Genomic DNA, 20,852 nt, shown 5'->3' on the forward strand with positions numbered 1-20,852 from the left:
TAATGATATTTAAAAAAGACACTTCATAGTAAATAGAAAGATAATACTATATTTTAGCATAACATGTGTTTGTTCAAAAAGATAATAAATAAAACTTCAACATTGTGATTTATGTAATACATATGTATACATATAGAGACTTCTAACGCAACACTTTTCAAACTTGAATTTCTGAGTAATGAGTTAAGATTTTGATTTTAAATTGCACATGTGATCATTTGACTCTATTCTGTGCAAGATAACGATGAAATCAATAATCCGTTACAATCGTACGCTTTTGCACGTGAGGTAGGTGTGGTTTCATCTGTTTGCTCGTGAGATTGGTGAAACGCGATATGATTCCAATTTTATTTTAATGTCTTTATTTTAGGTAGGTTGATACACCAGGAAAACATCAAATAAATTAAAAGATACATATGTCTCGTATACAATTTCTGGAGCGCAACAGCGCAATCGGCATGTTGCAGGCTACCTTCCCCAATTGCTGAAGCATCCGATCGTCACGGATGAATGATTTTTATTGTCTGCCTTCACATAATGTAGTCAAATGATCAATGTACAATTTTAAATCAGAATATTTACTCATAACTGAGGTATTTAAATTAAAAAAAATGCTGGGTTCGAAAATGCACCAAGTGTAATACAACGCTATATAATTCCAATTTAGTTTCAATTCCATCATTCTCGATGGGTTTTTACACCACGAAAACATAACATTAATTAGAAAAACAATATGGCTCGTATGAATATTAATGAGCGCAATTTTTCTAGCCGGTTGGTCATTAAAACATGTAAGTAAGTGTGTTTTACTTTTCACATTATTCTTTTACGATGTACGATTTTGAGAATTTTACTTTTTCCGTGATTTTTTAAATTTGTAATGTTGGATATTTTAATGTTGATCAATTTCAAATAAATTTACATGAAGTATTAGATATGTGTTGAATAAGTCCGAGTCCAAATTTCAACAAAATCCGTTTGAAAATAAGGGAGCTATATTGATTTGAATGCGTGTTGCGTTAGAAAAGTATTCAAGTGTAAATTCATTTTAAAATAAATAAGTTTGAACAATACACAATTAATTATGTATTCCATCATGTAAAATTTGGTTTAATTGATATATTATCAATACAGTCTGAAGCATGCGTTCTAATATCTTATAATAGTGTGTTCAGATTAATTGCTGGATGTTATTTTAGTACACACTTGCTTTTGACATAAATCACTTCCATGCACGCACAAAGTCTTGATGTATAGGATCATCATCATCATCATGCATATCTGCCATGACAATTAGGCATATTTAAAGGATACCAAAAATTGAATCTGAAACAAAAAATGTATGCATTAATTGTTGTCCTGAAATTGTAAAAGACTAAGGAAATTTGTAACATGAAAATACATCGTGTTGGTCGCCATTTTGAATATTATGTAATATTGTTCTCACTTACTCCACACCAGTTACTTGCGTACGATCTACCCCTGTTAATGTAATGTTCTGCCACTCCCACTTATCTTTAAGTGGACCTCTTCAAAAGTTGCATCAATTGTTCTGCTTTGTTGCACACGTCCCAATAAAATACTAAGATTTTTTTTTTAATTTAAAATTTATAAGAATAATCGCTAGTTTGTCTTCTACATAAACGGTTGTTTTGTTCCGGTCTATTGAGTATATAGGTCACTTGAGCAATTATTCATCCGAAACCACCGAGTAGAAACTTTGCAAAATGATCCATATCACCGTGAAGAGTGTCTTATTTATTCCCTTGAAATAGTTTAGATTGATATTTAGCTGCTAGCTCTTTATAATTCCAACAGCTATCATCGGATAATTGTATTGTGTCCGCTTGCTGAAAGCTCTATGATGCTGTCACAATGGTTAACGCATTCTGTGCTCGCGTGCGTCAGCATGTAGCCCCATCCGTGTTTGTCCGGACTGTAGCGTCATCAAACATCTAACACTTTTAAAATAACTTACCAAACATGAAACGACTAAATTTACTGAAAAGCTTACAAAAAATGTAGTCTTGCAGTTCTACTGATTCTTATGTATGTAAAATCCTACAATTCTCACTATATTTCCATTACCCGACGACGAAGGGCACTATACGGATCCTCCGTTAGATGACTCTTAAACTTGTTTCTATTGCAGCAAATGTGTCTCACTACCGCGTTAGTGTTGGAAACGTAACAAATAACTCAAATTTATCCGAGTGGCCAAATGAGCGTCTTTGTAACGAGACTCAAGGAGACGACCCACCTTTTCCATCAAGTGGTACCCATGCCGTCTTGGGAGTCTTCTGTAAGAAGCCCGTTGTGGGAAACACAATCCGCATTCAACTGCTGAGTACTCATACACAGCTTGTTTTATGTGACGTGTATGCCAGTCAAGGTATGTTTCGCATTTTCCTACTTTGGCTCTTAACTAAAGCAAAATCTAAAGAAGCATATAATGGCTAACTGTAAACAAAAATAACCGTATTTCTATGTTTAAATGCAGTTTTAAAAATTTAATCATGGTGTTAGCATACTACGAAAATTATGGAAAGTAACATGAATACGATTATATGTATTCGTTCGATACTTCATATCGTATATACCGAAATATGTAAAGCTACATTTTAAAACTATGTACATGTAACATCTACATGCATGCATAGAAGAATCTAATTTAAGAAGAATAAGAACACTATATTTACCCCACGGTAGTTTAAAACAGGAATAGACACAACAATTGTATTTGACGATTACATAATTCATGTTCGATAAAATTCAAAAGAAATTTTAATTCTAACAGGCGCAGCATACATCTATATACCTATCTATCAATCAGTATATCTATAGATCTATCTATCAATCAGTATATCTATAGATCTATCTATCTCTCTCTCTATATATATATATACACAGATAGATAGATAGATCTATAGATATTCTGATTGATAGATAGGTATATAGAAAGATCTATATATAGATATATATAAAGATAGATATTGATTGATTGATATAAAGATAGATAGATTGATAGATATATTGATAGATAGATTGATAGATAGATTGATAGATAGATTGATAGATAAATTGATAGATAGATTGATAGATAGATTGATAGATAGATAGATTGATAGATAGATTGATAGATAGATTGATAGATAGATTGATAGATAGATTGATAGATAGATTGATAGATAGATTGATAGATTGATTGATAGATAGATTGATAGATAGATTGATATATTAGATTAGATAGATAGATAGATAGATAAATAGATAGATAGATGGATATGATAGATAGATGCTGCGCCTGAAATCTCCCTCCCTCCCTCTCTCTCCCTCTCTCTCTCTCTCTGTCTCTCTCTCTCTCACAACTTGTAAAAGAAAATCAGTACAGTCTGCAATTTATGTAAACGTAACTTGAAAGTCACATTAAGTCATTGTGGTTTTGCTGTAATTCAGCTAGTTGATTTTCTAAAAAAATGTAATTGATGAGTATCAATCGATTTTACCTTTAATGCAAGATGAATAACACACTTCATTTGTGAGTTACGATATTGATCTACCTCAATGGAACAATGTTACAGCTAGGTATGAATGGCATTGACATGGATCCAAAAGTCATTAACATATAAGTGGGATAAACATATTAAGATAATATTGAATGTTCTCCAGTTTATTGTGTTACATTTTATGTTCAAAAAGCGATTGCATGTACTGGTCATTACTACATCGATCGCACTACTTGATAATGGAAAGTACTTTTCGATGGTTTTTAGCTCACCTGAGCACAACGTGCTCATTGTGAGCTTTTGGGATCACATTTTGTCCGTCGTGCGTCGTCCGTCGTCCGACGTTCGACGTTCGTCGTCAACATTTTGGCTTGTGAACACGCTAGAGGCCACATTTATTCTCCGATCTTCATGAAATTTGGTCAGAACATTTGTCCCAATGATAACTTGACTGAGTTCGAAACTGGGTCATGCTGGGTCAGAAAATAGGTCACTAATTTGTTTCCTGGATACGACGGATAAGTTTTAAAATGGTTTGGATCGGTAAAAAAATCATGGCCGCCATGGGGGGTATTTTCCTTATATATATATAGTAAAAAAAAAGCTTGTGAACACTCTAGAAGTCACATTTGTTGCCTATTCATCACGAAATTTTGTCTAAACATCGATTATATAGCTATCTCGGACGAGTTTGAAAATGGTCATGTCGGTGGAAAAACATGGCCGCAAGGGGGTTGGGCAGTTTTCTCTATATATTTATAGTGAAAACATGTGAACACTCTAGAAGACACATTTTTGCCTAATCTTCATGAAATTTGGTCAGAACATTTGTTTACTGGATATGATGATTGAGTTCGAAAATGGTTCGGATCGGTAGAGAAACATTGCCGCCAAGGAGGGGGGTCATTTTCTTATATTTACATAGTAAAAAAAGCTTGTGAACACTTTTGAAGTCACATATTTTGCCTAATCATCGTGACATTTGGTCAAAACACTGGTTTTGTGGATATCTCGGACGAGTTCGAAAATAGTCGTGATAATTTGAAAATCATGGCCGCCAGGGGGTGGAGCTATAAAGCGTACATGGTACACCCTGGTGATGTGATGATGTCAACATTTTATGACGGCATGATATGAAAAAGGTGTCATGGCGTAAAAAATAACTCATCGTGTCGACTAAAACTATGATGGTAAGTCATTTTCACAAGAGCATGACGCCAAAAATTATGTTGATTTGTCGACTTAGATCATGTCGACCAAATATTTTTTCGGGAAAAGCCGGAAACATTAACGTCGAGACTTTAACTTAATGTCTTTATGGCGAGTAAAATTAAGTGGGGAAAAGCTACAAAACTACAAATGTCGACATACCATGTTATTTCACAGTTAGTCGATATAAATTAATCCGGCATGACCATATTATTGGGGTGTACCGTATGCGCTTCCGTATGGGGCAGTGTTCTCTACATGTATATAGTGAATTATGTGAACAGTCTAGAAGACACATTTTTTGCCCAATCTTCATGACATTTGGTCAGAACATTTGTTTCCTGGATACGACGGTTGAGTTCGAAAATGGTTCGGATCGGTAAAAAAACATGGCCGCCAGGGGGGGGGGAGGGGGCTTTTTACTTATATAGTAAAAAAGCTTGTGAACACTCTAGTTAGTTGTTTGCTTCTGACTAACTAAGGTTACTACATGTACTGTGTTTTGCAGAGACGCATTAAGATTTACTACAAATTAGCAAATACAAGTATTACAGTTTAATCTTATTTGTAAGAGATTTCAGTTCTAATATTCATTTGTAGATGTCAAGATATATGAAAATGGATTATTTTGAATAGATCATGATAGCGAAACTGTCAACAAATGATCATGATTTAAACTTGTTTGTTAAACTTCTCTACCTGATCATGCCATAGAAAAGGGTGGATTCTTATATACATGTACTACATGTGATGTTGAAAGTTCATTACACTATTGTCTGTCTGTTGCATAATATTGTTATTATTGCTTGACTGATTTCTGGCCAATACATCAGGTTTAAAATCCAACATCTCTGAGCAATGCTAATTGGATTGGATTGAAAAGAAAACAGCCTTCATCCTTTTTACTTGACCAGAGGGGGCTTTTATAATGTAAAAATAATTGTTGTGTATCTTGATAACCTTTGCTGCTTTCTAGAGTTTCCCAGCCTGGAGCCTCACAGATTTATGAGTTTCTGATCTTTGATGCACAGGTGATAACAAAACATAGTAAAGTGCTTTTTAGTGTTGGTTCTATTTCTCACTGGTGAATTCATATAACATGGAACATTAGATTAACAACAGTTACTATATAGACAAATACTTGTAAATTACTCAGTGACGATCAAAGGGTTAATGCTTTATGTTGTTTTTTTGCTGTAAAATTTCAAAGCGAGCAAGCCACAACATTCAACTTACATTTTAGTACCCTTGGTTAATAATTTTAACTTGAGACTAAATTATTGATGGTTGTTATCAGGATTTCCACAACTTTAACTTGTCTAATAAATAGGAAGATATGTAATATATAGAAACAAATATTGCTGTTGTTTTGTAAAACAACGATACTTTCATTGTAAAAATATGAGTTTATTTAGTGTTTGAGTTTGGAAAAAAATTACTACCTTGTTTACAATTAAGAGCGAAAAAACAAGGGGATACGAAAGTTTGGGTAAGAAACAAATGTAATTCTGCTTTTACTGAAAGCAAAATTGTTTTGACTGCTAGTGGTGACAAATTATTGGTGAACCTTTTTAAGAGGTATTTAAGGTATTTTAATAGGTTTAAAAAATCAGAAGTCAAATGACCCCTGATATGAAATTTGGAAGATTTAAACTGTTCATTGCAAGAGTAATTTGTTTTAGTTGAAAAAAGAAGTAACACATTGTATTAAAAGTTTAAATGACATATTTAATTGAAATGATTAAATAGTGTTACATTTACAATAACAAGATCATGGTAACCGTTTCCAAAGATTGATACTCATCAATAACATTTTTTTTCTAAATGTAATACTTGTAATGCATCACAACTACAATATACTGTTTCCACAAAGTTTATCAAAACCCAGGATTAATTAAGAATATCTGGTAACACATTTTAAATTAACACAGACACTTAAATACATAGTGCTGTAGGTAGTTGGATTTTGTTTTTAAAGTTATATATATAGTTTTTGTTGTTTTCAATGTATTTATGCTAACAGAAACATAGCATTCATTCCAATTAATACCTAACACACATTTTAAACAAACAAATTCATACTGTGATAGAAATTAACACCTGTTTTAATGGAGCAGAGTGACAATGATGCTTGAGCAATATCTTAAAGTATAAAAACATTGTCCATATAAGATTATGGATTTTACATCAAAAGCTTTAGATCTGTTGGATCATAATAGAAACCACTTGAAGTTTGCAGGTGTATTATGTAACACAAGTATCACATGTGAATTGAAAAATGCATCAATCACTATGGCCTTTATATATCAAGCACTGTCCAAGCATTTTGGGGGAAAGTTAAGTTTACAGCGCTTAATTATCATTAATACTTCTCAGGTGAGCGAACAGGGCCACCATGACCCTCTTGTTTATATATCAATTGTAAATAGCTTACACCATAAAAGAACCATAAGTTGTGCGCGTGAACGGCTGTTTCTTTCTAATTTACTTTGATTGCGCGTTTTGTCCTTAATGCTTGTGACAGTTGACCGTTCCAATTCGGCGATCCTAGAATTAATCGTGTGTATTTGTTTATTTTGTTTTAAGTTTTTATGGTCAATTGTGTACCTTCCCTGTTAATTGACTATTTCTTTTCTAAGTGTGAGGCAGAGCTCCAAATAATTTGTTCAGCCGAGGGGTATTTCAAATTTTGAAGTGATGAGTAAAAATCAAAGTCCGATATTTTTAAGGAGTATTTATGTTCAAAGGATAAGAATTAATAATAAATTGTACATGTAGTGTTAACTCGCTATAACAAGCAGTCTTGTACACAATAAAACAATCACTTTTGTTTTATTTAACAGTTTTTCTTTTTTTCCTTTGGCTTATAAGCAGCCATTTATCTCTTTTTCCGTTTTGATTTGGCAATAAAACACAAACACATGCAGACGCTGTGGCATACGTCACAAAAAGAAAAACGCTTTCGGGACAGAGACTGCCGGTAAGGACGGCACAGATCGTGTTTTATTGAATGTGATGTTTTCACCAAAAGTGTATATCGATTCTCAACAATGCAGCGGGGAGCCCGTTGTGTCAACATCGGCCTTAATCGTTGGCCGAAATGAAATGATAGATGACCGCTCTGATTGAGAAGTAAATAAGGTCAGGATTCAGAAACCACATTCATAAATGGTGATGTCAGTACGTTTTTACCTGTCTGGACACAATGACGGGAACCAGTCATGTTTACATGAATTTATATGCATGTATAAACGGCTAATACGCATTGAAATTGCAAACGATGTGTAATCCGAATTAAGCTAGGTGTTTTTTTACTCAACAAAAAGTCATGCGTATTTTCTTTTTTTCATGCGTATTTTACGCAAATACGCATCTTATCTGGCCCTCTGGTGTGAGGTTAAGATCGCCACTTTACTGCTGAAAAACCATCTAATGCTCTGCATTTACCATTCAAATTCTGGTTACCCCAGCTTTAGTCACGTATGTGATTAATGTTGTGATGTATGTTGTGTATAGGCAATTGTTCACTTGCCTTTAATAAAAGATTTACGGATGTTAACAAGAACTTCCCTCCTGATAATGTTTCTGCTGGAGTTTGATTATGTTTATATCTATCAGTATCAGTAAGAAAACTGTTGGTAAAGGCCTAGTTTAAGGAATGTCTGGCCCCTCCAGGGGATCATCCACTCAAGCTATAAAAGTTCTCACTTTTATCTGTGTTATTTCTTCTATGCTGACCGAGCCATCACAATTTACAATTATTAATTGCTGCGGTGAATTGATGTTTAGATGATAAGGGTCCACAGAAGGGTGCCACTATGCAGGGGTAGAACACCCCATATTTGGGGATAGGTATCACATAAAGAATGATTCAATTAGGCCTGTAAGGTAATGGACACCCTTCATTTTGTTAAAATCCGTTTTTACAGTTATATGTATGCAACTTATAGTAAACTGAACATAGTAAGGCATTGGTCTGTCTTGGGCTATTCAAATGTGTGGCATCCAATCCCCGTGTACAGCCCTCTGTACACGCAAAAAGAAAAATTACATATTTAATCAGTAAAATACTAGTGTATGGTTTTCCTAGTCTACTTGATTTATAGCAAATGTTGATTGTCAATTTGCATTAATTATAATTTGCCTTACATTTGTGTAGCCCAACGCATGATTTTTGAAAATCCCCCTCTGTGGTAAAAATTCAAAGTTAATTGTATTTTACTTTGTGTTCATTTAATATAAAATATATTTTTATTAGTAATATAGCTAGGCCTATATTATCTATTGTTAACTGTCAAATTGTCAATATTAGTATGGTGTTTGTGTTCATACTTTGGGAAGAAAATAAATACGTCGTCTTGATACATAGAGTATATTTTATCAACGAATTTTATTTTACCTTTACACTTGCCTTGACCTCGACCTTTATCTTAGGGTCTTGTTTGCAAAAACGGACAATACTTGATACTAGCGCCATATCAAGTGACGCAATTCTAAGATAAAAAGTACATATTTTTTCAACTACTTTTCGAGCTGAAAAAAAACCAGCACAAACACTCGGATATTTCACACTACAACGAGAGAAAATTCGGATCCGTTTACATTTAAATTTTCCAGAAAACGCTATACATATGTTACTCATTAAGACTTCCTATACTCTTTACTTTCACCAACATGTTATATTTATATAACAAATAAATTACTTTTTAATCTATGTGTATTTCAAAAGCGACCATTGAGCGGACATCGAGATGATGTAATACTGAGTTGCAATTTGATTAACGTTAACATCTTGAACAAATATTTCCATATTGTGATAGTTAAATCTAATCTATATATTGTACTGATTCACGTATTCAATGCTTCATGAAAGTGTTCAATTGCATTGAATACAGCGATGATGTGCCATGTTTGCGCATATGCAGCCGGAAGGCGAGATTGCGAACAACGGAACACAGTAATCAGCCCAAAATCACACTAGACGTATTGCTATAGTACTTTCTTTTTGATTTCGTGATCGGCGATTCGAGTGACTAACACTAACGATGAGAAAATAATTAACAATTTCTTATTATAAATCACATTTTGAATTATTCGTTTGATCGAGATAATGAAAACAAGCAAAAATCAAATTGAAATCTGTTTGTATGCTACTAAACAGTTTTGGGCGCTTTCGGATACTAAAGGGATCTCTAAAATGAAGCTGATATTTTAAACTCTACCATGCTTATCGTAATATTCGTAGTAACAAAGCGGTGCTATAGCTGGTAACTATGCGTCGAAGTAACAACAGCGCCCATAATTCTATCCCGGCGAGAGAAATGTTGTTCTTATTAATCTGATGAAGTGATTTTCAATCCATTGAACAGTATCGGTTACATAGTCTCTACATAGCAGATTCATCATCTGTATCATATTTATCATATTTATCATTATCATCGTCTTTATGATTATCATTGTCTGAATTGTCTTCACCAAAATCATAATCATTTTTTTCCTTATCAGCAATTAGAATCACAAGTATAATATAACAGGCTTTGACCCATGTAAATATCACAATGGCTGTCATGCGACTATGCGAATAACGGTGTTGATAATGATGGTCATAAGGTTGGCGCTTTGTTGGTGTTGATGGTGATAATATTGTCATTTATGCTAATGATAATGGGAATTAGGATAAGTAGAAAACGATTGGGTGAGGATCAACATATTGAACCACTGCAACCTACTTCTGTGTAATCTGAAACAAAACATCCTTGGTAATTTCCCCCAAAAATAATTATAATATCAACAAATGAATGATTTGCTCTCTTCGGATTTCGAGTCCAAGAACTCTTAAAGCAAAGGACAACTTGATACCGATAAGAATTTTGATATAAATTTGGCTTTTTAATAGTCATGCTTGTAATACATTTATTTTCCAAACTTTAAAAGTTATGCGAGTAATACATTTATTTTACAACTTAATGAGAAAAACTGTAAAAAAACGCGTTATTATCTTCCGATTTTTTGGTAATCCTTCAAGGAACTGATATATTAAAAAATCTTAGTCAGTTTTCTTTGCTTGTTTAAGAAACAAAAAATGTTTGGTCGAATAACTCACGGTCAGGAGTAGATATTTGTAGAAGTAAATCCCTCGCGCGAAGCACGAGGGATTTGATAACACACATCTATACTCCTAACCGTGGGTAACTTTATAATATACATGACTAAAATATGTTTTCGGATGTAACACAATTAACGTGTTTTTATCCGATAGTCGTATACTTTGTTTTTATCTTTTTCTTGCGCCGGGGTCCTAATATCTGTTTTCCTGGCGTGTACTCCGCGTTCTCACCACGTCCTACGCGTTGTCACTGTGTTTATACTGCGATTTCGCGCCGCACACGCGGTGATCTTTAGTTTTTTAAAGACAATTCTGCGCCCTTGGTAATTGCACTACGACCACAATACGAACAAGAACGTGGCATGTGGTAATACAAACATTATAGAGGCACACAGAAGCAGTAGGTTCGTCGCAGAATAAGCGAGTGTCCCACGGCGACTCCTGTTTTACTGTACTACGTCCCTCTTACGTTCTTGGCGTTTCTATCGCTTTGCTGCTTCATTCTAAGATCTCATTGGAAAATCCGTTTCGATTTTAACAGCTCTGACCTATGTTCATCATATGTAAAAACATGGAATACTGCACTCCGTGCTTTTAAATGTTTGTACATTTGAAAATCATAGACAACAAAAAATGCAATATACGTTATATATACATATTTGTTTTCTTGAAAATTAATGGAAAAAAACCTTGTTATATCACTTCATTGTATAAAAACATATAATACATTTGTATATTAATGTGACTCATCCCTGTACTTCGATTTAAACAGTTCACATTCCATTCTTTTGTTTCAATGAAACTGATATAGCTGATGTTAAAAAACATTCTTTTTTTGACAGCGTGCCGTGATGGAACCTTTGGTAAAGACTGTAAACAAAATTGTTTCCACTGCGCTGACAATACAGCATGTGACAAGATCCATGGCTCGTGTACACGTGGTTGTAAACCTGGCTATACGGGTCCTAAATGCGATCTGGGTAAGTGGTCCTACGATAACTAATCTTAATTTATATCCAATTCTGTCCAATCATAGAAAATCGTAAATATAACCGAACCATTTCTATGTATTGAATCTGCATAGGACTTAAAACAAAGGGAATCGTGTGGTCCATTAGCGAGATTTCGAGTATGCCTGTTAATTCTGCATCATTAGAGAACGTATTAACTCTGCATCGTGTAAATACCTGTTAACTCTGCGTCATGAAAATACCTGTTAACTCTACTTCATGAAAATACCTGTTAACTCTGCATCGTGTAAATACCTGTTAACTCTGCGTCATGAAAATACCTGTTAACTCAGCATCGTGAAAATACCTGTTAACTCTGCATCGTGAAAATACCTGTTAACTCTGCGTCATGAAAATACCTGTTAACTCAGCATCGTGCAAATACCTGTTCACTTTGCATTGGGGAAATACTTGTAAACTCTGCGTCATGAAAATACCTGTTAACTCTGCGTCATGAAAATACCTGTTAACTCAGCATCGTGAAAATACCTGTTTACACAGCATCGTGAAAATACCTGTTAACTCTGCATCGTGAAAATACTTGTTAACTCTGCGTCATGAAAAAACATGTTAATCTGCGTCATGAAAATACATGCTAATCTGCGCCATGAAAGTACCTATTAGTTCTGCATCATTTATTTACCTGTTAATAATAATAACTCTGCGTCATGTAAATGCATGTTACCTCTGCATCATGAAAGTACATGTTAACTTTGCATCATATAAATACATGTTAACTCTGCATCATGAAAGTACCTGTTAACTCTGCGTCATGAAAGTACCATTTAATTCTGCATCATGTAAATACATGTTAACTCTGCATCATGTAAATACATATTACCTCTGAATCATACAAGTACAAGTTAACTCTGCATCATGTAAATACATGTTAACTCTGCATCATGAAAGTACAAGTTAACTCTGCATCGTGAAAGTACAAGTTAACTCTGCATCATGAAAGTACCTGTTACCCCTGCATCATGAAAGTACCTGTTACCTCTGCATCATGAAAGTACCTGTTAACTCACGCTTTACAAATCGCATTTATCGATTCAAATTGATAAAATACATAATGATATTCTCATGTTCACAATTTAACTGAATGCCGTTAAAACATAACCGCCCAGTTTAGATTCAATAGTTGAAAGCGGAACCTGAACTTAAACAAAAACAATGACCGGTAAAAGGTTTTCCAAGTTACAAATGTGCAGCTCCATTGCATTATTTTAAAGTCTTTAACTGCAGATTTAAATAAAAGAGATACAGCTGCAAGAACTTTGGCCCTTGGTACAACTATACATATTTGCATGGTGTCTTCCAATTTATATAGTATATGTTCTGGCAATGCATTACAAGGCATTTTAGAAAAAAATTGAATAAACTTTATAAAAACTTAACTATTTCAGAATGAGAATACATACTGTTGTTATTTTCTTCATTATGCAAATCGGCAACAGAGCGGACAAGCCATTGAGATGTAATTCGAAAATATTTTTAGCTCGACTATTATATATAATTATATATATAGTGGAGCTATCCTACTTAACCCGGCGTCGGCGTTTCCGTTTCCGTTAGCGTGCAAATGTTAAAGTTTTCGTACTACCCCAATTATTTTCATTGTCCCTTGACATATTGCTTTCATATTTTGCATACTTGTTTACCAACATGACCCCAACCTATAAACAAGAGCAGACAACTCTATCAAGCATTTTGTCATAAGTATGGCCCCTTTTCCACGTAGAGTATGCAGCAAATGTTAAAGTTTTCGTACTACCCCATTTATTTTCATTGTCCCTTGACATATTGCTTTCATATTTTGCATACTTGTTTACCAACATCACCCCAACCTATAAACAAGAGCAGACAACTCTATCAAGCATTTTGTCATAATTATTGCCCCTTTTATACTAAGAATATGCATATTATTGATAAATCTATGTTAAAGTTTGCGTACTACCCAAAATATTTCCTATATCATTTGACATATTGCTTTTATATATTGCATACTTGTTTACTAACAAAACCCCAATCTATAAACAAGAGCAGACCACTGTATCAAGCATTTTGACATAATTATGGCCCCTTTTACACTTAGATTATTGAACATTTTGCTTAAATTGCCATAACTTCTTTATTTATGATCACATTTTATTATAACTTTGACAAAACAACACTTACCTGAATACCACAATGGGTTCCACCCAAACAATACCCCACGCCCCTACCCAGAATCCCTTCCCCCAAACCTCTCCCCACATTATACCCCCTTATCACCCCCAACCCCCCCTTACCCCCCCACCCCCACCCCCCCCAATTTTTTTAAACATCATCTAATAAATTACCACACCCCACATTATACCCCTTCTCACCCCCTACCCCCCTCTACCCCCCACCCCCAATTTTTTTCATCCTTTTTTATTTTTGAAAGCTCGTCTAATAAATGACCACACCCCACATTATATTCCCTCTCAACCCCCTCCCCCCGAAAAAAAATTTTTTTTTCCTTTTTATTTTTGAAAGATCGTCTAATAAATTATTGAATATGAACAATTTCCCCATGATGGCTTACGTTATACTGTCAAGCACTCGAATAGTCAAGCGCGCTGTCCTCTGACAGCTCTTGTTTTAGCAAGGACTAAACTGCCAAAACTGTGGCTCTGTTCGTGCAAAAATTAAAGCAAGATGCTAATTCTTCTACTAAAAATATAGCAATGCCATAGTTGGTAAGAGTCTCTGAACAGCGTTCTTCGTGAAATTAATCGTTTGAAACTTAAAAAATGAAGACTGACTCAAAAAAGCTAAGCAAAGACATATCTCGGATGGTGAATATAGAAGTACCAACATTCCCATGATGTGCGAAATCCCCATTCCTCATTACTGTGTGTTATTTCCGTACTCGTACTGTATTTCCTAAGATGAAATATCAAAGAAATGGCGTGGGGCATTATTCGTTTATTTTCATTCATGAGCAATATTGTTAGAATTGAGGGGTGTTAAAATTGAGGGGTAACAATCCTTTTTTGTCAGTTAGAACTTACGGAAATCACGTTCTTGGTATGGTGACTAATATAATGATGATGATGATGATGATGGCTATCATTAAGGTAGTTATGATAATGATACTGCTGAATATGAAGATGTTGGTGGTGGCGTAATGACGATGGTAATGATGGTGATAGGTGTGTAGTTGGTGGTGATAATAGTAGAGATGATGATGATGATGATACTGCTGATGCTGCTGCTGCTGCTGCTGATGATGATGATGAAAGTTATAAACTGATTATATTTGCCACTTAGAAAAAAATGTCTGTCTGCAAAAAATGTTTAAAATTTAATTTAGAAAATCTCTGAATATATTTTAACATTAAGAAATAAAGAAGTAAATACATACATGTGGAGACATTTTAAAATATAAAATCGTATGTCTACAACCTGGTATCATCAAGGTCTAAATGAACGACGATGCAAAATTGCGAGAAAATAGAAATTAATGTCGCAATCATGCATCGATGTCGAGATCGCGAGATTAATTCCACAAAACTGGTTTTCTAGTTACATAGGCGTAGACGTCAACTGTTCTGATACAAGTTAATTGTATAACCATAAATAACAATCTTAAATTATTTGCTATACAAAGTATGGTAACTTTTATCGAAACAGAACTTTTAACCGCTCAAAGGCATGGTGAACCATGGACTTAGCTCAACTAAAATCAACATAAATCACAAAACATTAATAAACATTAACACACGATATCTGCACGTATTTACTTTCGATTTTATTCTATGTAAAATCTTAACGACAAAGAGATGCATGCTATACTTACCATGCATGTGCATCGTATAAACGTATAATAGTTTGATCATAATCAGATATTTGAAACTTTGATTAAATCGTTTAAGACGCGCGTTTGGTTTGTGATAAATTCTGCGAAAGGGATGCGGTTCGGCGGGCCCTCGGTCCGGTTTAAACCTCTTATGGTTAACAATGACCTATGCGGTGTTTACAGTTTTAATAAATTAATATTTATATTTGGTTATATTTTATAATTGTATGAGATAAAAACAAGAGTTTAACTCATACCATCTAATGGAGTTTCTGGAGTTGTATGGTTTGCTATATTGTTTGGGGGACGGTAGTTAAAAAGTGTCCGGGGTGAGCGGGATATATCTGCCACGAGGGTAGCTTCACAATCGCAAATGACCACGCATTTTTATTTGTAAGCATGATATAATGCTTGGCATACAAGACTCATTTCCTGATGATTGATATACATGTCGAACTAAAAGGTAAAATCCATAGTATTTATTAAAGAATGTTCAAATCATTTGACATAATAATGTGTAAATCTTAAAGCGATGTCTGGTGCGTCATCTGAAATAAAGTAATGTCGAAGTTCAGGGTCTATGAAACATTTCGAGGTCAACTGTTAGATTGAAATGCTGTTAGAAATTGCGATGTATTACTTTATAAAGCTTTAAATAAACATTGTATTTTGAATTAAGGAAATGTTCCATTCTCAAAAACCAAGTCAAACTATTGCGTCGCACTCAGTTGTCAAATATTCGAACAAAACCGTTTTTAGTTTCATCCATACATTCACAGATCTAGTACTTTTGGAAACAGTGGTAAATATGAATTGTGTATCTTTCAATAACAAGACCCTAAGTAAAAAGCGCATTTCCCGTACTGAAAGATTTTCAAATAATTATGTTTAAGTTACGACATGGTAACACATTAAAGAACCAGATTTCTAAAAACAACTTCAAATGTTAAATTTTGAAGGACAAAGTATATGTTTTAGTTTTAGCCATTCATTTTCAAAGCATTGACGGATCTGAAACGTTCAGAAACAATGGTAAGCACAACACGTCAGAGTGTAACGAGCAATTACATGATCCTAGGTAAAGTGCGCATTTGCCCGCAGTGACAGATTTTTTTTAATAATTTGGTATTAGTTACGACATGGTAACGCAATAAAACAGATCTCTTATAGAACCTCAATGCTACATTTCGAATGTCAAATAATAATGCAGAGAATTATAGTTCAAAAGCAATTGTTTTTAAAATGATTGCCATCACAAAGTTGGATTGTTTATAGCGCAGAGTTAACATGCTAAATCTATGGTTATGAATACTCCCCCCCCCCTAATTGATAGTTTGAACCATAACTAAACTTAACTGCAATCATACTAACCATTTTGTTGCTTGGTAACATATTGATTCACGTTTGTAAGAGAGAATACAGCAAATAACAACTTTCAAAATCATAAAATAAAATTCGCTCACAAAGAAAAGATTGCGGCCGTATTGATAAACAGGTAAATCAATAAATGATTACACGTTATATTCAGTTTAAAGCAGTGACAACTTTCTTATTAAGAATGCGTTTTTGAGGGTATGAACGTACTACTTTATAATTTGATTGTTGTTCACAGGGATAGGATAAACTATTGACGATTGAAGTGTTGGGCGATTCAAAATGTACATGGACATTTCAATGGGATCCTGTTTTTACCGCTACGCAATATGTTATATATTCAGCCTACAATGGCACGTCATACTATTCGAATCTGTGCTTTGCAGTGTTCAGTTCGGACCACTCGCTGTTGCGTATTGTCGCCCGAGAATAAGACGCGAAAGAGCAAAATCGCCAAATCGGGACGTAAAAACACGAAATCGCTGTGCGAGAAAGTTAAATCACGATGCGACATTGATATTTAGATCTCGACTTGTTATCTCCTGTCCTTTTATCGTACTTTCGGCTTCTCACCCATTTATATCGAAAGCTCAAAACGCAAATTGCATGGTTAAGAAATTAATCTCGCGAGTTCGTTTCGTATTCCCGCATTATCACTTCTTCATTTTGCGATAACAAAACGTATTATCACACTTGAGAATCATAACTTCACAAGCCGCATTGTGATCTCACTTTCCATCTTTGAATTACACGGCAGCAACGCGTAAACAAGATTCTCCATGGGAAAAAACTGATGTACTTTGCTTTGTATTTGGTTGATGTGTAGGTCATTTCAACGATATCAAGATCATGCAAACTGGTTTGATTGTTACTTTTGAAGAAGAGACTAACGCCTGTTGATTTTACAGACAACAAGTCAAAGTTAAAGATCACATAGGGTTGTATCATAAATGTATACGATTGCGTTGCGAACAGTATGTTGAGACTCTTGTTACTAAGATCACAACGGTGTACAAGAGAATGTTTCTAGAAAACAATACACATGCAAAGTAAGAATATTCTCTAAGGTGTGTGTTTTGCAATTTTCCAGACGTGGACGAGTGTGCATCATCCCTTTGCCAAAACGGCGCAACGTGTAAAAACCACCGGAACGCGTACACGTGCGACTGCCTCTCGGGCTGGACAGGAGATAACTGCCAAAACGGTAACATCACACTCGCAAATGATTACACAGTTTTATATTTATGCATAATAAACTGCTCGGCATACAATGCTTATTTTCTGAAGCTTGGAATGAATGTCGCACTTAAAGGTCAAATCCAAAATATGTGTTCAAGAGTTTCTAAATCTTATGGTTTATGTATAATAAGTCTTTGAGGGACGTCTGGTGTAACACGTAGAATAAAGGGAAGTTTTTATTCAAGGTCTATGAAACATTTCGAGGTCATGTGTAAGTGTACGATTAATATGCTGTTACACAAATCGATTTAAATTCGTTTAAAATGTTAAAATATTAATGTCAATAATATTACAGCACAAGTGTTATTCATTTAGGGAACGGGCCGCAATGTTCCCGGTCCAAGTTCCAGTTTCGGTTGCCTTTAAAACATGACTGCTAGGGGGCGGGAATTTTTCCTGATATGGCTATATATGGCTATATCAAACCTTGTTCACACTCTATTGACCACTTTTCTCGTCCGATCTTCATGAAATTCGGTCAGAAGAGTTGTGCCAATAATATCTTGGACAAGTTCTAAAATGGGTCTGGTTGGTTGAAAACATGGCCGCCAGGGGGCGGGGTATTTTTCCGTATATGGCTATAGTAAAACCTTATAAACACTCTAGAGGCCACATTTATTTCCGATTATCATGAAACGTAGTCAAAAGATTTGTGCCAATAACATCTTGGATGAGTTCAAAAATGGTTTCGGTTGCTTGAAAAACATAGCTGCCAGGGGCGGGCAATTTTCCTTATATGGCTGTATAAAACCTTGTTAACACTCTAGAGGCCGCATTTTTTTGTCCGATCTTCACGAAATTTGGTCTAAAGATTTTTGCCAATGATATCTTCGACGAGTTCGAAAATTATTTCGGTTGGTTGAAAAACATGGCCGCCAGGGGGCGGGGCATTTTTCCTTAAATGACTATATATGGCTATATTAAAACCTTTTTAACATTCTAGAGGCCATATTTATTGTCTGATCTTCATAAACGTGATCAGAAGATTTGTCCCAATAATATCTTGGACGAGTTCGAAAATGGTTCTCGTTCGTTGAAAAAACTGGCCGCCAAGGGGCGGGGCAGTTTTCCTTATATGGCTATGTAAAATCTTGTTAACACTCTAGAGTCTATATGTATTTGCGATCTGCATGAAACTTGGTCAAAAGATTTGTGCTAATGATATCTTGGACGAGTTCGAAAATGGTTCCGGTTGGTTGAAAAACATTACCGCCAGAGGGCGGGGCATATTTCCTTATATGGCTATAGTAAAAACTTGTTGACAATCTAAAAGTCACATACAGTATAGTCCAAACTTTATGACACTTGGTCAAACCATTTGTTCTAATGATATATTGGATGAGTTCGAAAATGGTTCTGGTCTGTTGAACAACATGGCTGCCAGGGTTTGGGGCATTTTTCAATATATGGCTATAGTAAAATCTTGTTAATCATCTATAGGCTACATTCATTGTTCGATCATCATGAAGCTTGGTCAGAAGATTGACCCAACGATATCTTGGACGCGTTTGAAAATGGTTTCAGTTTCTTGAAAAACATGGCCGACAGGGGCGTGGCATTTTTTCTTATATTGCTATATATGGCGATAGTAAAAACTTGTTTACACTCTAGAGATAACCGTTATTGACCGATCTTCGTGAAACTTGGTCAGACGATTTGTGCCAATGATATCTTGGATGAGTAAAAAATAGTTCCGGTATGTTAAAAAACATGGCCGCCAGGGGGCGGGGAAGTTATCCTAATATTGCTATAGTAAATCTTTGTTAGCACTTTTAAAGCTACATGTATAATTCTCTTTTCATGAAACTTTGTCGGAACATTTGTTCTTATAATATCGTAGGCTTCACACAACAGGTCCTTTCCTTGTTATCATTTAACGTCATTTCTTTCGATGCATCATAATTAAATAAATGGAAATAATATTAATTTAAGGTTGCAATTATAGTCTTTGTACTTTCGACTGGGATATGTTTGCATATCGGACAGCGTGGTAATGCTGTACCGCATGTCAGATTGTGTTTTTCTGTTCCCTTTTGCACTGAGCGAATTTGTGTTTCATCTCAAAATTATGGAGTAAGCACTTAATATGTTTTGTTCGTTTACTGACTGCTTTTTTGAGCATCGCGGGATGTTTTGTAAATAGAGAAGATGTTCATGGTCAAGTACACAATGCTTAACTCGTTTAACGCCAACATTTGAACAGATAGGGGATTTTCTTTATGACAGAATAACACATCTAAACATTTCCAACAAACAACATGACCGATTGTTAAACAGTATTGAAAAAAGAATTTCTCTTAGATATGTTGCTACGTACAGCATTCACCTTAATGATGGGGTCGGGACATTTATAACATACACTGCAGTATTACTATTCATTTAAAAACACAATTAAAACAAGCATTAAATGAATGTTATTGTTAATCAAGTCATACGTCTTCCAACAACGCGTCAACGGAAGGAGAACGTTATCAACATATATTTCTCCAACATCTGTTCTTCATTTATAGGTAACATACATGTATCTTTACATGTATAATCGTCAAGCAGATCGCCGTGGGGTAATGGATATTGTGTCCTCC

General features: G+C 34.7%; 1 protein-coding gene across 1 annotated transcript; it reads left to right on the forward strand.

Moving 5' to 3' along the window:
- The first annotated feature begins 733 nt into the window (after nt 1-733).
- Nucleotides 734-13,242, forward strand: LOC127872401 (uncharacterized). The gene is made up of 4 exons (XM_052415764.1): nt 734-791; nt 2,153-2,392; nt 11,664-11,801; nt 13,238-13,242. Exons 1-4 carry the CDS (start codon nt 734-736, stop codon nt 13,240-13,242), a joined length of 441 nt encoding a protein of 146 aa, XP_052271724.1.
- The last annotated feature ends 7,610 nt before the right edge of the window (nt 13,243-20,852 follow it).

The sequence above is a fragment of the Dreissena polymorpha genome, chromosome 1 (genome assembly GCF_020536995.1).
Source record: "Dreissena polymorpha isolate Duluth1 chromosome 1, UMN_Dpol_1.0, whole genome shotgun sequence".
Lineage (NCBI taxonomy): Eukaryota > Metazoa > Mollusca > Bivalvia > Myida > Dreissenidae > Dreissena > Dreissena polymorpha.